Here is a 22,752-nt window from a genome sequence, read left to right on the forward strand (position 1 = left end):
TGGACAAATGAATGAAATGGAAATGAAAAATTTGATTTTTCTCAAGATTGAACCAAAGTCTCTTCATCTGTAAACAGGACACACAGTTTCACGAACAGGGTTTCTTGAAACTTGTGAAGCAGTGTGTCAAGTGCGTGAATGTCGCTGGGGACTATGGGGGAAAATAATGTAATGCTGCCCCTTTCTGCTCACGTCATGTTCTTTCTCCAGAATAAAACTTTGCAGATGACAGACTAGGGAAACTTTTTTTTTTCAACTATCCCTCGTATAAGCATGATTTCATACAAAAAAAATATTCACCGATTGTCGGGGCTCTCCTATCGTTTCCTCAATGTGTACCTGAGATGGAGGGGAAGGGGGTTGGGTTGGACAGAATTTAGTGAAATGTTCCTTGTTATACATTTTATGATATTCTATTTTGATCCCAAATCAAAATAATCTTAAGGAAGACATTAATGATTACTTGATTACTAGAAAAATAAATAAAAAACTAAGAAAGCAAAGAACAGGGTAGAATTCAACGTGAAACATTGTGCATATGGTGGAGAACAAGGCAGTAGAAAATTTGCTGTTATGCATACTGCGGGATTCTATTTCCATCCAACATCAAACGGACATTTTGCTAGACATCTCTAATTTTACTGAAGATATCAGAGTCACAATATTAATGTCTTCCTCCTATTTTGATCATCACCCTCTCCTATTCAACACACTATATTACAGAGATTTTATTAACCCTGCATAGGTTCACAGTCTCTCGTTCCGGGTGTCTGGTTTTAACGGTATTTATCAATGATTGTTTTGTCAACACCCTCCCTTTGTCTAGCCTTCCTCTTTTACACCACGATTTTGTTTTCGGTGTTAGTAAGATCTTCGATCTGCTAGGAAGGGTTTGTTGCCCATTGCTGTCCGAGTCCATGCACGACTATACTGGGTAGGCATCGTACCTCGATTTTACTGAAAATCCGTTCTGCTGTTCCATGCCCAACTATAGTGGAACCACGAGCAAAACAACCTGTGCAGCCCCGTGACTCCTGTGCACCGTACTGCGGCAAGTAGGGGAGGGGGAGAGTGGACCATGCTTCCTTATGGCCCGAGGTGGAGGGAAGAGGGGAAAGGTTTTTTTCCTTGTGGTCGATCTATAACAAAGAGTGCCCTTTTGATAATTTCATAGAATTTCAATTTTTATAGTTTTATAGAATCTCAATTGTTGAACGAAAAGATCTAATCATAATTATTGAGGATTTGGCATTTTTGACCAATAATTAGCACATTTTAAAAGCCTGGTCTCTCACGCACGTCCATCGATGTAATTTTCCTTGTGTGACCCACGAAGGGTTAAACAGCTTACAACTCCTCAAGTGTAAGAAAAAAATAGAAGGTCACACATTTATACATACGTACAAGGTGCAATGTACATATTTGGATAGAGCGACTTTTAACTCACCTTGTATATACTTGTAATATGAAGGGGTGGGTCCTCCCCAATGGTGTAGTGGTAGCAACATTGCCTTGTAACGAGAACTCAAAAACAATTAAGTGGGTGATCATTTTGTAGCTCCTGCTACCCCTCTTTTGAAGGGCATGATCCCCGCTGGAGATGGATGCAATTTGTTAAAATGCAAGTTGCATGCGAATGAAAAAGTCCTATCATGTTCCAGCTAATGAAAGTTTATTGCACAAATATTGCAAAAAATACACTTACAATTGAACAGTAATTGTGAAAATTGTAAGAAATAACTGAAGTCAGAAATAAAACCAATGCAGAAAACTTCCTTTTCTAAGTAAGTTATTATATTCTCTTTTCATTTCTTCCATAAGAGAACTACTGCTTGTTCCATGCCTCTTTCTCAAGCCTTTCTGCAATCACCTCTTCCAGATATGGCTGCAGGTATGGCACATCCTGGAAAAATAACAAGAATTGTAAAGTGGACACATTAGGTATTATATTTTAACAACCGAAAATAATTTTGAAGTGGCTACCCTACACAGGAAAATAGTCAGTAACTTGTGGGTGTATTCCTTTTTACATCATAGTTGGAACTAATATGGGGGATGACAAATTTCTCTCCACTTCATCCGAGTCTCGGGGATGATTTTTGTCACCCACATCCGACTACTAACATAGTTCACGTAACAGTTACTTTTTCCCATAATAGTGACTGGTTACTTTTATAAGTCAATAACTTTAACTGGGATACTTTTTCAAATAAATATATCGTCAACCTCCATGGCAGAGTGGTTAGCACAGCATACTACAACAGGTGTCCCTGGTTCGTCTCTAGACATATAAATGAAGAATTTTTTTTTTTAAACAGTCAACCTAAAAGTCCTTTTTGGTAAAGGTGCATGAAGAAGGTTACGTAATACTGAACAGCATAATTTGTTTTTGTCTCATAATATTATTAAAATAATTGGAAGATTCAATGATCTAGGCCAAGATGAAGATGTAAGGACATAGTTGAGATGAATCCATGAAAAAATAAGGATGGTAATGATTGCTGGGCTTGTGCTGCTTTGACACTAAACGAGCTGTTTTAGAAATGCCAGAGAGTTTGGTAGTTTGGTGTTAGTTTTCAGTAATACAAGTAACTAACAGGAAAATTAGAATCCTACTGTGTAACATTTTCTGAGGCTTAATTATAAACTGTATTGTTAAATCGAATCATATTATTTATTTTGTGACTAACATTATATTTCATCGTATTAATGTCTTGAAAGATATGGGAGTTGGACATTCTGGTCTGCCAGACATTTTGGACCCGGACATCTTTGTGTTAGATAATTTTGCTGCCTGGGCATTTTGGAACAAGGGCACTTTAGTGCCAGGCCAAATTGGTGTAAGCGACATATCTTTGTGTGGACAGAACTTAACTGACAATTTCCACTTCTTCGCTGCAGTCGTTGAAGTAATCCAATACTGGTTGATCGTCTGTTACTTCACTGCAAAGTTCTTCAAAATCTTAAACGAAAATAAGAAAAGAAAACATATTTTGCAGTATACATTCAGTATTTATAATCATGAGAAGAGAATGCTAGAGGTCAGAGATGAAAGGATGTGTAAAATTGAAAGGCACCGGTTGTTTAGCACCAAAGTATTCAGGGTGGCAAAGTCAAAAGTGTAAAACTTACTAACTCTCTAGCCTTCTTAAACCCGAAGGTTTATGGCTGCAGCAACACAAGCCTTCCGTATGTCCCTATCCAGGGCAAGATCAATCCAATCTTTTCCATCCATACCGATATCCTTTAGGTCCATCTCAACGTTATCCTTCCATCTTCGTCTTAGCCTTTCTACAGGTCTCTTATCATCAGGTTTCCCAACAAGAATCCTGTCAAAGTGTATGGTACAAAAATGTCCCAGACCCAAATGAGATGTTCGACACGTGCAAAATATTGAAGGAATTTTAAAAATTCAAATGCTTCAGTTAAAAAATACTTTGTAGTTTATCACTGTCTGCATATTCTATTATTTGAGTATCATTCATGACCTTGCTTACATCATCACACTTGACCCACTGGCTTCTTGGCAGGTAGGTATGATTCATTCCTAGCTGAGAAGCTCTTATGGACCGAAACACTCTCTCGTTTCGAACTTCTTCTGGCAATCTCCGTACAGCTTCCGCAATGTCTTTGTCAAACTCCTCATCCAAACAGTCATCATGGTGGAGCCCTGTATGAACAATGAAATCAGCATTGTATAACAATATAAACTATTGGATTGCATAGTTTATTATACTTAAGCATGTGTGTGTGTGTTGTTAGGGTATATTGTTTCTGTATACTTGCAGTTCTGAACAATGAGATACTGTTTACATATTGATGAAACTTCCTATATTCAAATGCCTGGAAATTCTCTCAGATACAACTATGGGAAGATGATAGCTGGTACAGAATGTTCATGAAAATTGATGGAAGAAACCCATGGTAGGACAGCAGAATTGGTAGGGAGCAGAAAATTTGAGTGGTTGCATTGGAATGACAAGATATATCCAACAACAACAGCAGTTTGAAAAAGTATTGCTCTATCAAGAAGAGAAACACTCTGGCGCTGTCGTTAAATTCTCAATCCTAATGGAGCATGGGCGATGCAATCAGCTGCCTGCCCCTGCCAAAATGTGTTACGTTCTTCAACTCATTGTCGTCACCTTTATTCTGTGCCAAGTAGTTTAAACTACTTTCAATTGTAACAGCATTAGCGAGAAAACCGCACACACAGAAAGCAGATTAGCCCTTCAGTACTACATCTAAAAAAACAAAAAAAACAAAACGTAAATGGTATTTAGGGGTCCTGAGGACCCCAAATATAAAATGCAGCTATAATGTATATGGCCACTGCTTTAATTAATTTTTTTCAAACATACGTTTAAAAACTGAATAAATTTGCAAAAAAAATTAATCCTGATCATTTTCAAGAGACTGTGAACAAACATTTTGAGCACAACTTGCACACTGGACACTTCCACAAAAAGTTAGATAAACAGTACTTTTGGGTCCACAGGACCCCACTTACTCAACAGTGTGAACAAGGCTGGCTTTCCTGCAAAACTAATGGCTTCTAAACTCTTCACCAGATGTCAGGAAACTACAGAGATGGGCAGTCTGCAGAGCAAAGCCATCTGGTGGCAGTCACAAAAAACATATCAGCCGGGGTCCTCATGACCCCAAAGTAGCACTGCAGAGTTAGTAATATTTATGAATTTCTTGACAACAAGCAAACGGTGTGTTAGAAAAATGGCAACACAGGGCCAGTTGGGGAGAAGCGAAGAGGAACATTTTCGTCTGAAGTAACTGGCGCGTGAGTGGAGCAAACAAATTACTGTCCACTTTTATAGTGGAACCACGAGCAAAACAACCTGCGCAGACCCGCGACTCCTGTGCACCGTACTCCCGCGAGAAGGGAAGGGGGAGAGTGGACCATGCTTCCTTATGGCCCGAGGTGGAGGAAAGAAGGGAAAACTGCGCGGGGACTTTTCGTCCCAAGGTTTTTTTCCTTGTGGTCGATCTATAGTTAGCGAGTTGCTCAAGATTTTGATTATCTTGGTACGACTGTAGTAAGTTTTTATTACCCGTGGAGGGTGTAAATTTTGGATATGGGAACCGTTAAAACAGTGACGTGCGGTGACGTCGACACTTGGGGTAGCAATCAGTGGCGTGCCCAAGGGGGGGGGTTGGTGTGTGTCATACACTCCCCCCTTTTAGAGGACAGTATTCCTAAAAAAAAAAACGTCGGAGACAGGAAAAGATTGCAAAATGAGGAATGACTACTTAAAAAAGTACACGTAACTTCCACCCCCTTTCGAAAATCCAAAACAATTTGATTTGACTACTTAGCTAGAGATCGCGGGTTCGAATTCCGGCTTGGCCATGGGCGTTCTTTGTGTGTGTCCCTTCATAAATTTTATCGTATCATCTTCGCGATTAGCCAAAAGTGGCGGAAAAGAGAAGTAAAATAAAGCAAATCAAACAATCAATCAATGATTTGATTTTTATTACTCGGCGTAGCTTTTATGTCACATTTGGTTAATCGCGAAGATGATACGATAAAATTAATGAAGGGACAAACACATAGAACACCCATGCCCAGGTCGGAGTTCGAACCCGGAACTCCTGGTGTCGTAGCTCGCTGTGATAACCACTTCCCCATGGTTGGTTGATTTATTTTTAAGTACATTTTATGCACAGTAAAGCAAATCAGGACTCGACCTACAGTTTAGTGGGATCCGAACCACCATGTACCTCCACCGGGTATCTATCCGGGACCACTTGCACTCCCCCCACACGGAGGTCGTCCGACAACAAAGACGAGAGGAAAGCGCTATCCATTCGGATACATGGGTATCGGTAAAGCACACTGCATTTTACTCAGTGGTAATTTTCAATTGGATATTTGAAACACCATAATTGTATATGTTTAACGTTTTTTCAAAAATTTTGCATTTCTCGATTTCCCTAATTTATCCATATCACGATCTCGTCACTGAAGGATCTGGGCTCGAGCCCTGGCCTGTGCATGAGTGTTTCTTTGTATCCACCCTTCACTCGTTTAATTTAATCAACGTTCATCGTCATGGCAGAAGTTAGGTAATGTGATGGAAGAGCAACGCTAAAACAAAAAATTCCTCCCAATACATCTGCAGTGCACTGTGAAATCAGGAGTCCAGAGTTCTCTGTTTATGATTGTCCCTCATGACTTCCATAAGCTCATTTGCTAATATCGCGATTAAATCTATACAGCTATAGTGCAGGAGGCCTTAGAAAGAGCGTTTCGCGGGCTAACAGCAGACGTCGCTCGCACACTATTGCCGATACTCTCATGTCTGTCAACCTGTAGTAGCACCATTTTGAATTCGAAAAATTCCTATGCCATGATGATCTATGGGTTTTGTATAGTTTTGAACAACCTTTAAAAAGTTTTGAATCCGATTCAGTTTTTCGTAATAACGAATTCAAAAATGCTACTACAGGTTGACGCCTCAGTAGCACTTTCACCAAATTCAACGGAAACGATGCCATTTCGTAGTCTAGGTTATGTATCGTTTTGAACAACCTTCAGAAAGTTTTGAATCCCAAGGACAACTTCAAAAATTCAAATTCAAAAATGCTACTATAGCAGCACTTGTTTTGAATTCGAAAAATTCCTATGCCAGGATGATCTATGGGTTTTGTATAGTTTTGAACAGCCTTTAAAAAGTTTTGAATCCGATTCAGTTTTTCGTAATAACGAATTCAAAAATGCTACTACAGGTTGACGCCTCAGTAGCACTTTCACCAAATTCAACGGAAACGATGCCATTTCGTAGTCTAGGTTATGTATCGTTTTGAACAACCTTCAGAAAGTTTTGAATCCCAAGGACAACTTCAAAAATTCAAATTCAAAAATGCTACTATAGCAGCACTTGTTTTGAATTCGAAAAATTCCTATGCCAGGATGATCTATGGGTTTTGTATAGTTTTGAACAACCTTTAAAAAGTTTTGAATCCGATTCAGTTTTTCGTAATAACGAATTCAAAAATGCTACTACAGGTTGACGCCTCAGTAGCACTTTCACCAAATTCAACGGAAACGATGCCATTTCGTAGTCTAGGTTATGTATCGTTTTGAACAACCTTCAGAAAGTTTTGAATCCGAAGGACAACTTCAAAAATTCAAATTCAAAAATGCTACTATAGCAGCACTTGTTTTGAATTCGAAAAATTCCTATGCCAGGATGATCTATGGGTTTTGTATAGTTTTGAACAACCTTTAAAAAGTTTTGAATCCGATTCAGTTTTTCGTAAAAACGAATTCAAAAATGCTACTACAGGTTGACGCCTCAGTAGCACTTTCACCAAATTCAACGGAAACGATGCCATTTCGTAGTCTAGGTTTTGTATCGTTTTGAACAACCTTCAGAAAGTTTTGAATCCGAAGGACAACTTCAAAAATTCAAATTCAAAAATGCTACTATAGCAGCACTTGTTTTGAATTCAAAAAATTCCTATGCCAGGATGATCTATGGGTTTTGTATAGTTTTGAACAACCTTTAAAAAGTTTTGAATCCGATTCAGTTTTTCGTAATAACGAATTCAAAAATGCTACTACAGGTTGACGCCTCAGTAGCACTTTCACCAAATTCAACGGAAACGATGCCATTTCGTAGTCTAGGTTATGTATCGTTTTGAACAACCTTCAGAAAGTTTTGAATCCGAAGGACAACTTCAAAGATTCAAATTCAAAAATGCTACTATAGCAGCACTTGTTTTGAATTCGAAAAATTCCTATGCCAGGATGATCTATGGGTTTTGTATAGTTTTGAACAACCTTTAAAAAGTTTTGAATCCGATTCAGTTTTTCGTAATAACGAATTCAAAAATGCTACTACAGGTTGACGCCTCAGTAGCACTTTCACCAAATTCAACGGAAACGATGCCATTTCGTAGTCTAGGTTATGTATCGTTTTGAACAACCTTCAGAAAGTTTTGAATCCGAAGGACAATTTCAAAAATTCAAATTCAAAAATGCTACTATAGCAGCACTTGTTTTGAATTCGAAAAATTCCTATGCCAGGATGATCTATGGGTTTTGTATAGTTTTGAACAACCTTTAAAAAGTTTTGAATCCGATTCAGTTTTTCGTAATAACGAATTCAAAAATGCTACTACAGGTTGACGCCTCAGTAGCACTTTCACCAAATTCAACAGAAACGATGCCATTTCGTAGTCTAGGTTATGTATCGTTTTGAACAACCTTCAGAAAGTTTTGAATCCGAAGGACAACTTCAAAAATTCAAATTCAAAAATGCTACTACAGCAGCACTTGTTTTGAATTCGAAAAATTCCTATGCCAGGATGATCTATGGGTTTTGTATAGTTTTGAACAACCTTTAAAAAGTTTTGAATCCGATTCAGTTTTTCGTAATAACGAATTCAAAAATGCTACTACAGGTTGACGCCTCAGTAGCACTTTCACCAAATTCAACGGAAGCGATGCCATTTCGTAGTCTAGGTTATGTATCGTTTTGAACAACCTTCTGAAAGTTTTGAATCCGAAGGACAACTTCAAAAATTCAAATTCAAAAATGCTACTATAGCAGCACTTGTTTTGAATTCGAAAAATTCCTGTCAGGATGATCTATGGGTTTTGTATAGTTTTGAACAACCTTTAAAAAGTTTTGAATCCGATTCAGTTTTTCGTAATAACGAATTCAAAAATGCTACTACAGGTTGACGCCTCAGTAGCACTTTCACCAAATTCAACGGAAACGATGCCATTTCGTAGTCTAGGTTATGTATCGTTTTGAACAACCTTCAGAAAGTTTTGAATCCGAAGGACAACTTCAAAAATTCAAATTCAAAAATGCTACTATAGCAGCACTTGTTTTGAATTCGAAAAATTCCTATGCCAGGATGATCTATGGGTTTTGTATAGTTTTGAACAACCTTTGAAAAGTTTTGAATCCGATTCAGTTTTTCGTAATAACGAATTCAAAAATGCTACTACAGGTTGACGCCTCAGTAGCACTTTCACCAAATTCAACGGAAACGATGCCATTTCGTAGTCTAGGTTATGTATCGTTTTGAACAACCTTCAGAAAGTTTTGAATCCGAAGGACAACTTCAAAAATTCAAATTCAAAAATGCTACTATAGCAGCACTTGTTTTGAATTCGAAAAATTCCTATGTCAGGATGATCTATGGGTTTTGTATAGTTTTGAACAACCTTTAAAAAGTTTTGAATCCGATTCAGTTTTTCGTAATAACGAATTCAAAAATGCTACTACAGGTTGACGCCTCAGTAGCACTTTCATCAAATTCAACGGAAAAGATGCCATTTCGTAGTCTAGGTTATGTATCGTTTTGAACAACCTTCAGAAAGTTTTGAATCCGAAGGACAAACTTCAAAAATTCAAATTCAAAAATGCTACTATAGGAGCACTTGTTTTGAATTCGAAAAATTCCTATGCCAGGATGATCTATGGGTTTTGTATAGTTTTGAACAACCTTTGAAAAGTTTTGAATCCGATTCAGTTTTTCGTAATAACGAATTCAAAAATGCTACTACAGGTTGACGCCTCAGTAGCACTTTCACCAAATTCAACGGAAACGATGCCATTTCGTAGTCTAGGTTATGTATCGTTTTGAACAACCTTCAGAAAGTTTTGAATCCGAAGGACAACTTCAAAAATTCAAATTCAAAAATGCTACTATAGCAGCACTTGTTTTGAATTCGAAAAATTCCTATGCCAGGATGATCTATGGGTTTTGTATAGTTTTGAACAACCTTTAAAAAGTTTTGAAACCGATTCAGTTTTTCGTAATAACGAATTCAAAAATGCTACTACAGATTGACGCCTCAGTAGCACTTTCACCAAATTCAACGGAAACGATGCCATTTCGTAGTCTAGGTTATGTATCGTTTTGAACAACCTTCTGAAAGTTTTGAATCCGAAGGACAACTTCAAAAATTCAAATTCAAAAATGCTACTATAGCAGCACTTGTTTTGAATTCGAAAAATTCCTATGCCAGGATGATCTATGGGTTTTGTATAGTTTTGAACAACCTTTAAAAAGTTTTGAATCCGATTCAGTTTTTCGTAATAACGAATTCAAAAATGCTACTACAGGTTGACGCCTCAGTAGCACTTTCACCAAATTCAACGGAAACGATGCCATTTCGTAGTCTAGGTTATGTATCGTTTTGAACAACCTTCAGAAAGTTTTGAATCCGAAGGACAACTTCAAAAATTCAAATTCAAAAATGCTACTATAGCAGCACTTGTTTTGAATTCGAAAAATTCCTATGTCAGGATGATCTATGGGTTTTGTATAGTTTTGAACAACCTTTAAAAAGTTTTGAATCCGATTCAGTTTTTCGTAATAACGAATTCAAAAATGCTACTACAGGTTGACGCCTCAGTAGCACTTTCACCAAATTCAACGGAAACGATGCCATTTCGTAGTCTAGGTTATGTATCGTTTTGAACAACCTTCAGAAAGTTTTGAATCCGAAGGACAACTTCAAAAATTCAAATTCAAAAATGCTACTATAGCAGCACTTGTTTTGAATTCGAAAAATTCCTATGCCAGGATGATCTATGGGTTTTGTATAGTTTTGAACAACCTTTGAAAAGTTTTGAATCCGATTCAGTTTTTCGTAAAAACGAATTCAAAAATGCTACTACAGGTTGACGCCTCAGTAGCACTTTCACCAAATTCAACGGAAACGATGCCATTTCGTAGTCTAGGTTATGTATCGTTTTGAACAACCTGCAGAAAGTTTTGAATCCGAAGGACAACTTCAAAAATTCAAATTCAAAAATGCTACTATAGCAGCACTTGTTTTGAATTCGAAAAATTCCTATGCCAGGATGATCTATGGGTTTTGTATAGTTTTGAACAACCTTTAAAAAGTTTTGAATCCGATTCAGTTTTTCGTAATAACGAATTCAAAAATGCTACTACAGGTTGACGCCTCAGTAGCACTTTCACCAAATTCAACGGAAACGATGCCATTTCGTAGTCTAGGTTATGTATCGTTTTGAACAACCTTCAGAAAGTTTTGAATCCGAAGGACAACTTCAAAAATTCAAATTCAAAATTGCTACTATAGCAGCACTTGTTTTGAATTCGAAAAATTCCTATGCCAGGATGATCTATGGGTTTTTTATAGTTTTGAACAACCTTTAAAAAGTTTTGAATCCGATTCAGTTTTTCGTAATAACGAATTCAAAAATGCTACTACAGGTTGACGCCTCAGTTGACAAGTTTTGTACAACCTTTAATCGGTGTTTCAAAATGACGAGTTCAAAAACGCTTCTTCAAATTTGCAACTCAGGATAAGTTTCAACCAATTCTATCGTTGAATTTTCCATTTCTTAATACACTCAGGACTGTTGACATTACACTAGAAATTGTTTCATCTTAACACGTAATATTGATGTTGATAATTCCTTAGAAAAGGGGCCACGCTTTATAATTTTTGGCGGATTGAAGGAGCGAAATACTGATAAAATAGTGTGGACAGATATAATGTTTGAGTTTTACAAGCACGTATTCTCTGGCCCTCTTACTCTCATTCTCTCTTCTATTTTTTTTTTTTGTTTTTCTTTCGCCTTTTCTCTTTGCTGCTGCATCACTTCTTATTTACCCTTTTCCACCATTGTCCTCTGCTTGTAATCCAACCACATCGCCAGGTGTCCCAGGTTCCAATCCTGGCCTGGGCATGGATGTTTGGAGTGTCCATTCATCAATTTCGTCACATCATCACTCATCCCCATCTTCGCAAGTTAGCCAAAAGTGGCACAAATAGCGAAACAAAATAAAGCAAATCAATCAATCAATCAATTGTATTACAGCCCTCTCTTCCGCTTTCACCGTTTTTCTAATGTTCTTGTTAACTGTCTCATTTTTAGTATCTCTATCCATTCCAATCTAGAAAGAAGTAGGGAAGGGACTCGATGGTGTCACCTGTTGTAAAGCAGCTTGTCTACCATTCCTATCTCTCCTGTTTCAATCTTCACATTATCTCCCTATTTCTCCCTCTTGAGTTTCCCTAGCTCCGGTCTCCGTGGCGGAATGCATAGCGCGTTTCTCGGTTTTGAATCCCGGCCTGGGAATAGGTGTCCCTTCAATCAATTTCATCTTAGCATCACTCATCTTCATCTTCGCGATTAGCCATAAGTGGCAGAAAACCGAAACAAAATAAAATAAATCAAACGAAAGTTTCCGAGCCTTCATTGTATCCCTGTCCATGTATTTCAGTTGCTCGCTGTGGAGTTTTCTCTTTAAGTTATACTAGTATATTAGGTGAACCAAGCAAATTACATTAATTGATACGAATGATTTGTATCATTTAGATTATTATACTGGCTTTGAGTCCAGATGTCAAGGTTTGTTAGTCCGCAAAATGCAGTCTAGGGTGTACTAAGTTAGCATTTAGGGAACAGATTAGAGTATATTGTTTAATTCATGCGACAATTATGAAAAATATGGGAAATTTTCTTTACAAGTGCAAGTGACACCCAAGTTATACTATAGCCGTCCGTAGGAGAGGAGCAAGGTTTCACACTTCATGGATGGAAGCAAACGAGCAGCAAAACATTTTGAAATGTAATTTTAGCGTTTTATATTCTGAAAGCAACTTATGCCAAAATTCGAAGTTTACAGTTGCACCCTTAGTTACTACTACTAACGCACTTTTCAAAAGGAAATGCCTTGTTTTTTTCTTGCTATACAAAACAATGTTGTGTGTGCCGTATATTTTCAAGGATGATGACAAAGAGACATATATTGACAATAGGGTTCTTGCGTGTCAAATCATCACAACTCCCAGCCCTAGCATCTAAGATTTTCATAAATTTTTGTAGAATGGTAGAGGACATGAAATATCTTACATGTGTAAAATTTTAGCCCTCAATGATACACGGTGTTCCTGCAGCAGGGATGCCAACTTCATAAAAAATGTCAAATTTATTCTTACAAGGCCAACACAAGATATCATGACTTTTATTCTAATTATGGTGTAACTTTCATCTTGGGCTTGTTTTGGAACTAAGGGAGCATAGGTTTCGTAAAAAATAGTCTTACATAAAAAAAATTTAAGTTTCTTTACAAGCTCACATGATGTGACCTTTGACTTCGAATACCTAGCAAAACGGATCTTCAATTTTGGTGGGAATAAGGTATGTTATGCAGTTAAGTGTAATGTCTGTTTGGTGTACGTTTCATTTAGGGGTTGATTTGAGAACAGGTATAAAACAAATCTGACAGTAGTATATGCTACATTGAGTGAAACACCTTAGAACTTAGTCTAGTAATGTCGTCTGGCAACTAATTGCAACAGAAATGAAACTAACTGACCCCTGGACCTCTGACGTCGTAGTGCAATTTGCTAACTACTCCCCCAAGGGGGCCGACAACAGTAAAAGTTAGTTTGTGACATAAATAACAGCAAATATGTAACAAACTATGTAATATATGTCCTGAAGACACTGACCAAAATAAATATATATAATATTCTGGATATATTTGTGTTGAATGCAGATACATAACATTCAGATGAGCGTCAACGTGTGTTTTATAGCGACATGTTAGTACCTCGTTTATGTGAAAATGTGAAGTTTAATGTAAGCGAAAGCATGTTATATATTATCGCATTTACAAAGAAAATCTAAATCACACTGCCAACACACTCAAAGACTTTGTGAATCCAATCGAAATTGTAACAATATCTACAGCTGAATGTGAAAGCGGGGTCAATGCTATGAATCTAGCTTTATCAGATGAGAGAAATCAATAGAACCGTTTCTTTTTATCAAGTCCAAGGATCTCAGTGCCCTTCACACAGCAACTGGTTAACCATCAGACCTGCAGGAACAGTCCCATTCATTTGTCTAATCAGCAGATTTATATGATTTTTCCTATAGTTTGATTTTAGAATTTAACTTTGAATGTTTATAGTTTGATTTTAGAATTTAACTTTAAATGATGTTAATTTGTGTTCCATGTGATAACAAAACTAGATTTTAAGCAATTAACATGGAATTAATAGCACACTTAATTTATAGATAAAAGAGATAGTGCATGCGAGGTTTCAATTAATAGAAACCTGTGTGTCTTGGAAACTACTGGCACACACCTACAAGCTTACTCAGATAGTAAACTCACAACCTATTCGAAATATTATCGAGATGAGACGAGTCGAGATTTGTCACAATCTCGTTTCGCCTTGTGTATGGTGAGGCCCTTCTCCTTGTTTGTATTTGTTCTCGTCTGAGTCTATACTCAGAAGTGTGTTAAAACAATCTAATCGGGACTGAACCAGGCGATTAAATTGAAATAGAAATACCTATCTGGAAATAATTTATCTGATAAAAGTATGTGACCTTTTTAATTCATTTATATATGCATACAATGAGGAAAATATCAATTCTTCTTAGTGATGGAATACAAAAAGTTACAATATATATAATTTCATAGATAGTAAAAATTCCTACAATATCTTTTGTGTGAATTGTGTAAGTACGGTATTTACTTTCGGAAAATTATTTTTAAAAAAATCTGAGGGAAAGAAGGCGTGCAGCATAGTCTTCTGAAACAAATTTACATCTTATCAAGCAATCGACGCAGTGCGGTATCTACAAGTCTTGCCCCCCCCCCTCCCGCAAAATATTACCAAAGGTTACACCCCTACCTCCACCCACCTACACACACCCACCCAACTCAATTTTTTTTAAAATGGGAAGGGGGTTATGTGATATATATATATATAGTACACTGTTTTCTCACACCTGGAAAATGATGCATTTGTTACAATCATGCAGTCATATTTTTTTCCTGATTAAAGATAGGTTGAAGAAACCTTCACCTCTGCATTTCTCGTAAAATTCTAGCCTGAATTGATTCTAGTCTGATTGCCACGCGGGAGACCCAGGGTGGGTGATCTAAGGTCGTAATTTTTCCGGCTTTGTCCCCGTATAAAGCGACTCTAGGGCCCACCCAACCTCAAATCAAATGGAATCTGGCCGGGGGGTAAAGGCAACCGCAGCGTGGTGCTGAACACATCATCTCCAAGATGGCCGACATCGAAAATCTGTGAGGCCACATTCCCTAAATGTGCCTTCATAGCACGGTGCTATATGCACAGGGAATATAACTTTTATTTTACCTGTATATATTGTATTCGTTTCTGTACCCCTGAGTAACTAAGTTTGTATTTTTTCCATAGCCTATGCATATATTAACCCTCCACTATGACAATGGCTGAGGGCCCCCTGAAGGCTTGCTTGTCTCCGCCACCCCACCCCCCCTTGCACTGTGGGGTTTTGCGGCTTGTAGATCCGGCACTGAATCGACGTAATATCCTGTAACTACATTTCTTCATATTACACCATTACACACCCATTTTAAACAATTTTCATCTCTTTAAAAAATGTTTACAAGAGCACAGATAAAGTGAACTAACTACCACAATATTGTAGAATATGTTCACAGTGCTTTGAATTATTTTAAAGAAGAAGGTAATGTTTGTAAACAATATACACTTTAAATGTAAATTAGATGTGTTCCATAGGACAACAGTCTCCCCTACCGAACTTTTTATTCTGCTATTGCGGGCGAGAATCTGAAATTTCTAAAATAATGTTTTTTTTAAAATCCCACAGAGGATGTTCTTTGAATTCAACAATACGTTATAAAAAAAACTTAACAGAAACATTCCTAACATTCCTAAGACTAAGAACATATTTATCTTGGGTTCAATCTCAATAACGACACCTTCGATACCATTAAAGGCGATAAGTGTATTGAGGCAATTTGAGAAACAAGAAACGAAAGTACTTTCTAATCAGCTGAATAATGACCACTGCATTCTGTTCGATACATTTACTTAATTCAATTCAGCCTATAGAATTTTTCCACGTTCCTTAAGTACAGTCAGATATACTTTTTAGGCTTACATTTGACATGCACAGTGGACCAATTGTAGTAAATATTAACAGGACGATATTTTTGTATTTCCATAGAGTGTAGGAAGATATACGGTAAAATACGAACACGAGCGGGCGCACATAGCAATACAAAGAAATCCCTAAAATAGAAGTTTCAGACCTGGAGACAAAAATACAGTGTGATTGCCATTGATGTAAAGGCGTTGAAAGGTTTCAACTCTGCCGCGTTAAATTTCTCTTTTATTTTTTGATACTAGGTGCGAGTTGTAGAACAATTCAACTTATTGACGCATATAGTATATCCAATGATGACAAATCTAAACCACTACCGCAATAGTCCACCACTCCGTCTCAAATTACGACCCAATTGTTAACAGCGATGTATTGTTAGATCGATAGTTACTTATAGTTTTGAGACAGACAATACAATCATACAGAATCGAAAACATTCCAGTAAACATTTCCCCAAAAACAGTTTCCAAACGGAAGAAGGTAAGTCGTTATTCTGTTAATGTGTTACGTGCTACCGTGACTGCAAGGTGTTGTTAATTGTTATCCAGAAACACGTGCATTAGCACTGCGCCGGACTGGGGCTGCCAATTGCTCCTGGCAATTTTTCTCAACAGGGCGCCGATTGCCAGGTGTTGACAAAAACGTGGGGACAAAAATGTGTTTTCGGAAAGGCATTGAGAGGGCTTACCAGGATTTTGGCGGGTGTCCCGGTGGGCCAGTCTGGGCCTGGCGATGTGGTTGGATTACAAGCAGAGGACAATGGTGGAAAAGGGTAAATAAGAAGTGATGCAGCAGCAAAGAGAAAAGGCGAAAGAAAAACAAAAAAAAAAAATAGAAGAGAGAATGAGAGTAAGAGGGCCAGAGAATACGTGCTTGTAAAACTCAAACATTATATCTGTCCACACTATTTTATCAGTATTTCGCTCCTTCAATCCGCCAAAAATTATAAAGCGTGGCCCCTTTTCTAAGGAACTATCAACATCAATATTACGTGTTAAGATGAAACAATTTCTAGTGTAATGTCAACAGTCCTGAGTGTATTAAGAAATGGAAAATTCAACGATAGAATTGGTTGAAACTTATCCTGAGTTGCAAATTTGAAGAAGCGTTTTTGAACTCGTCATTTTGAAACACCGATTAAAGGTTGTACAAAACTATACAAAACCCATAGATCATCCTGGCATAGGAATTTTTCGAATTCAAAACAAGTGCTGCTATAGTAGCATTTTTGAATTTGAATTTTTGAAGTTGTCCTTCGGATTCAAAACTTTCTGAAGGTTGTTCAAAACGATACATAACCTAGACTACGAAATGGCATCGTTTCCGTTGAATTTGGTGAAAGTGCTACTGAGGCGTCAACCTGTAGTAGCATTTTTGAATTCGTTATTACGAAAAACTGAATCGGATTCAAAACTTTTTAAAGGTTGTTCAAAACTATACAAAACCCATAGATCATCCTGGCATAGGAATTTTTCGAATTCAAAACAAGTGCTGCTATAGTAGCATTTTTGAATTTGAATTTTTGAAGTTGTCCTTCGGATTCAAAACTTTCTGAAGGTTGATCAAAACGATACATAACCTAGACTACGAAATGGCATCGTTTCCGTTGAATTTGGTGAAAGTGCTACTGAGGCGTCAACCTGTAGTAGCATTTTTGAATTCGTTATTACGAAAAACTGAATCGGATTCAAAACTTTTTAAAGGTTGTTCAAAACTATACAAAACCCATAGATCATCCTGGCATAGGAATTTTTCGAATTCAAAACAAGTGCTGCTATAGTAGCATTTTTGAATTTGAATTTTTGAAGTTGTCCTTTGGATTCAAAACTTTCTGAAGATTGTTCAAAACGATACATAACCTAGACTACGAAATGGCATCGTTTCCGTTGAATTTGGTGAAAGTGCTACTGAGGCGTCAACCTGTAGTAGCATTTTTGAATTCGTTATTACGAAAAACTGAATCGGATTCAAAACTTTTTAAAGGTTGTTCAAAACTATACAAAACCCATAGATCATCCTGGCATAGGAATTTTTCGAATTCAAAACAAGTGCTGCTATAGTAGCATTTTTGAATTTGAATTTTTGAAGTTGTCCTTCGGATTCAAAACTTTCTGAAGGTTGTTCAAAACGATACATAACCTAGACTACGAAATGGCATCGTTTCCGTTGAATTTGGTGAAAGTGCTACTGAGGCGTCAACCTGTAGTAGCATTTTTGAATTCGTTATTACGAAAAACTGAATCGGATTCAAAACTTTTTAAAGGTTGTTCAAAACTATACAAAACCCATAGATCATCCTGGCATAGGAATTTTTCGAATTCAAAACAAGTGCTGCTATAGTAGCATTTTTGAATTTGAATTTTTGAAGTTGTCCTTCGGATTCAAAACTTTCTGAAGGTTGTTCAAAACGATACATAACCTAGACTACGAAATGGCATCGTTTCCGTTGAATTTGGTGAAAGTGCTACTGAGGCGTCAACCTGTAGTAGCATTTTTGAATTCGTTATTACGAAAAACTGAATCGGATTCAAAACTTTTTAAAGGTTGTTCAAAACTATACAAAACCCATAGATCATCCTGGCATAGGAATTTTTCGAATTCAAAACAAGTGCTGCTATAGTAACATTTTTGAATTTGAATTTTTGAAGTTGTCCTTCGGATTCAAAACTTTCTGAAAGTTGTTCAAAACGATACATAACCTAGACTACGAAATGGCATCGTTTCCGTTGAATTTGGTGAAAGTGCTACTGAGGCGTCAACCTGTAGTAGCATTTTTGAATTCGTTATTACGAAAAACTGAATCGGATTCAAAACTTTTTAAAGGTTGTTCAAAACTATACAAAACCCATAGATCATCCTGGCATAGGAATTTTTCGAATTCAAAACAAGTGCTGCTATAGTAGCATTTTTGAATTTGAATTTTTGAAGTTGTCCTTCGGATTCAAAACTTTCTGAAGGTTGTTCAAAACGATACATAACCTAGACTACGAAATGGCATCGTTTCCGTTGAATTTGGTGAAAGTGCTACTGAGGCGTCAACCTGTAGTAGCATTTTTGAATTCGTTATTACGAAAAACTGAATCGGATTCAAAACTTTTTAAAGGTTGTTCAAAACTATACAAAACCCATAGATCATCCTGGCATAGGAATTTTTCGAATTCAAAACAAGTGCTGCTATAGTAGCATTTTTGAATTTGAATTTTTGAAGTTGTCCTTCGGATTCAAAACTTTCTGAAAGTTGTTCAAAACGATACATAACCTAGACTACGAAATGGCATCGCTTCCGTTGAATTTGGTGAAAGTGCTACTGAGGCGTCAACCTGTAGTAGCATTTTTGAATTCGTTATTACGAAAAACTGAATCGGATTCAAAACTTTTTAAAGGTTGTTCAAAACTATACAAAACCCATAGATCATCCTGGCATAGGAATTTTTCGAATTCAAAACAAGTGCTGCTATAGTAGCATTTTTGAATTTGAATTTTTGAAGTTGTCCTTCGGATTCAAAACTTTCTGAAGGTTGTTCAAAACGATACATAACCTAGACTACGAAATGGCATCGTTTCCGTTGAATTTGGTGAAAGTGCTACTGAGGCGTCAACCTGTAGTAGCATTTTTGAATTCGTTATTACGAAAAACTGAATCGGATTCAAAACTTTTTAAAGGTTGTTCAAAACTATACAAAACCCATAGATCATCCTGGCATAGGAATTTTTCGAATTCAAAACAAGTGCTGCTATAGTAGCATTTTTGAATTTGAATTTTTGAAGTTGTCCTTCGGATTCAAAACTTTCTGAAGGTTGTTCAAAACGATACATAACCTAGACTACGAAATGGCATCGTTTCCGTTGAATTTGGTGAAAGTGCTACTGAGGCGTCAACCTGTAGTAGCATTTTTGAATTCGTTATTACGAAAAACTGAATCGGATTCAAAACTTTTTAAAGGTTGTTCAAAACTATACAAAACCCATAGATCATCCTGGCATAGGAATTTTTCGAATTCAAAACAAGTGCTGCTATAGTAGCATTTTTGAATTTGAATTTTTGAAGTTGTCCTTCGGATTCAAAACTTTCTGAAGGTTGTTCAAAACGATACATAACCTAGACTACGAAATGGCATCGTTTCCGTTGAATTTGGTGAAAGTGCTACTGAGGCGTCAACCAGTAGTAGCATTTTTGAATTCGTTATTACGAAAAACTGAATCGGATTCAAAACTTTTTAAAGGTTGTTCAAAACTATACAAAACCCATAGATCATCCTGGCATAGGAATTTTTCGAATTCAAAACAAGTGCTGCTATAGTAGCATTTTTGAATTTGAATTTTTGAAGTTGTCCTTCGGATTCAAAACTTTCTGAAAGTTGTTCAAACCGATACATAACCTAGACTACGAAATGGCATCGTTTCCGTTGAATTTGGTGAAAGTGCTACTGAGGCGTCAAACTGTAGTAGCATTTTTGAATTCGTTATTACGAAAAACTGAATCGGATTCAAAACTTTTTAAAGGTTGTTCAAAACTATACAAAACCCATAGATCATCCTGGCATAGGAATTTTTCGAATTCAAAACAAGTGCTGCTATAGTAGCATTTTTGAATTTGAATTTTTGAAGTTGTCCTTGGGATTCAAAACTTTCTGAAGGTTGTTCAAAACGATACATAACCTAGACTACGAAATGGCATCGTTTCCGTTGAATTTGGTGAAAGTGCTACTGAGGCGTCAACCTGTAGTAGCATTTTTGAATTCGTTATTACGAAAAACTGAATCGGATTCAAAACTTTTTAAAGGTTGTTCAAAACTATACAAAACCCATAGATCATCCTGGCATAGGAATTTTTCGAATTCAAAACAAGTGCTGCTATAGTAGCATTTTTGAGTTTGAATTTTTGAAGTTGTCCTTCGGATTCAAAACTTTCTGAAGGTTGTTCAAAACGATACATAACCTAGACTACGAAATGGCATCGTTTCCGTTGAATTTGGTGAAAGTGCTACTGAGGCGTCAACCTGTAGTAGCATTTTTGTATTCGTTATTACGAAAAACTGAATCGGATTCAAAACTTTTTAAAGGTTGTTCAAAACTATACAAAACCCATAGATCATCCTGGCATAGGAATTTTTCGAATTCAAAACAAGTGCTGCTATAGTAGCATTTTTGAATTTGAATTTTTTAAGTTGTCCTTCGGATTCAAAACTTTCTGAAGGTTGTTCAAAACGATACATAACCTAGACTACGAAATGGCATCGTTTCCGTTGAATTTGGTGAAAGTGCTACTGAGGCGTCAACCTGTAGTAGCATTTTTAAATTCGTTATTACGAAAAACTGAATCGGATTCAAAACTTTTTAAAGGTTGTTCAAAACTATACAAAACCCATAGATCATCCTGGCATAGGAATTTTTCGAATTCAAAACAAGTGCTGCTATAGTAGCATTTTTGAATTTGAATTTTTGAAGTTGTCCTTCGGATTCAAAACTTTCTGAAGGTTGTTCAAAACGATACATAACCTAGACTACGAAATGGCATCGTTTCCGTTGAATTTGGTGAAAGTGCTACTGAGGCGTCAACCTGTAGTAGCATTTTTGAATTCGTTATTACGAAAAACTGAATCGGATTCAAAACTTTTTAAAGGTTGTTCAAAACTATACAAAACCCATAGATCATCCTGGCATAGGAATTTTTCGAATTCAAAACAAGTGCTGCTATAGTAGCATTTTTGAATTTGAATTTTTGAAGTTGTCCTTCGGATTCAAAACTTTCTGAAAGTTGTTCAAAACGATACATAACCTAGACTACGAAATGGCATCGTTTCCGTTGAATTTGGTGAAAGTGCTACTGAGGCGTCAACCTGTAGTAGCATTTTTGAATTCGTTATTACGAAAAACTCAATCGGATTCAAAACTTTTTAAAGGTTGTTCAAAACTATACAAAACCCATAGATCATCCTGGCATAGGAATTTTTCGAATTCAAAACAAGTGCTGCTATAGTAGCATTTTTGAATTTGAATTTTTGAAGTTGTCCTTCGGATTCAAAACTTTCTGAAGGTTGTTCAAAACGATACATAACCTAGACTACGAAATGGCATCGTTTCCGTTGAATTTGGTGAAAGTGCTACTGAGGCGTCAACCTGTAGTAGCATTTTTGAATTCGTTATTACGAAAAACTGAATCGGATTCAAAACTTTTTAAAGGTTGTTCAAAACTATACAAAACCCATAGATCATCCTGGCATAGGAATTTTTCGAATTCAAAACAAGTGCTGCTATAGTAGCATTTTTGAATTTGAATTTTTGAAGTTGTCCTTCGGATTCAAAACTTTCTGAAGGTTGTTCAAAACGATACATAACCTAGACTACGAAATGGCATCGTTTCCGTTGAATTTGGTGAAAGTGCTACTGAGGCGTCAACCTGTAGTAGCATTTTTGAATTCGTTATTACGAAAAACTGAATCGGATTCAAAACTTTTTAAAGGTTGTTCAAAACTATACAAAACCCATAGATCATCCTGGCATAGGAATTTTTCGAATTCAAAACAAGTGCTGCTATAGTAGCATTTTTGAATTTGAATTTTTGAAGTTGTCCTTCGGATTCAAAACTTTCTGAAGGTTGTTCAAAACGATACATAACCTAGACTACGAAATGGCATCGTTTCCGTTGAATTTGGTGAAAGTGCTACTGAGGCGTCAACCAGTAGTAGCATTTTTGAATTCGTTATTACGAAAAACTGAATCGGATTCAAAACTTTTTAAAGGTTGTTCAAAACTATACAAAACCCATAGATCATCCTGGCATAGGAATTTTTCGAATTCAAAACAAGTGCTG

At 36.7% G+C, this 22,752-nt stretch overlaps 1 protein-coding gene across 2 annotated transcripts in view; it reads right to left on the minus strand.

Moving 5' to 3' along the window:
* Positions 1-1,717: 1,717 nt before the first annotated feature.
* The window catches only part of LOC145991563 (cytochrome b-c1 complex subunit 7-like), a 31,616-nt gene continuing 10,581 nt past the window's right edge, over positions 1,718-22,752 (minus strand). For both annotated transcript variants that reach the window (XM_083127604.1, XM_083127605.1), the window contains exons 3-4: positions 3,498-3,670; positions 1,718-1,903 (exon numbers count right to left, since the gene is read on the minus strand). In XM_083127604.1, the coding sequence (XP_082983730.1) occupies positions 1,826-1,903; positions 3,498-3,670 (251 nt within the window). In that variant the 3' untranslated portion in view covers positions 1,718-1,825. The remainder of the gene's footprint in view (positions 1,904-3,497; positions 3,671-22,752) is intronic.

This window comes from Lepisma saccharinum, chromosome 8 (genome assembly GCF_977018435.1).
Source record: "Lepisma saccharinum chromosome 8, izLepSacc3.1, whole genome shotgun sequence".
Lineage (NCBI taxonomy): Eukaryota > Metazoa > Arthropoda > Insecta > Zygentoma > Lepismatidae > Lepisma > Lepisma saccharinum.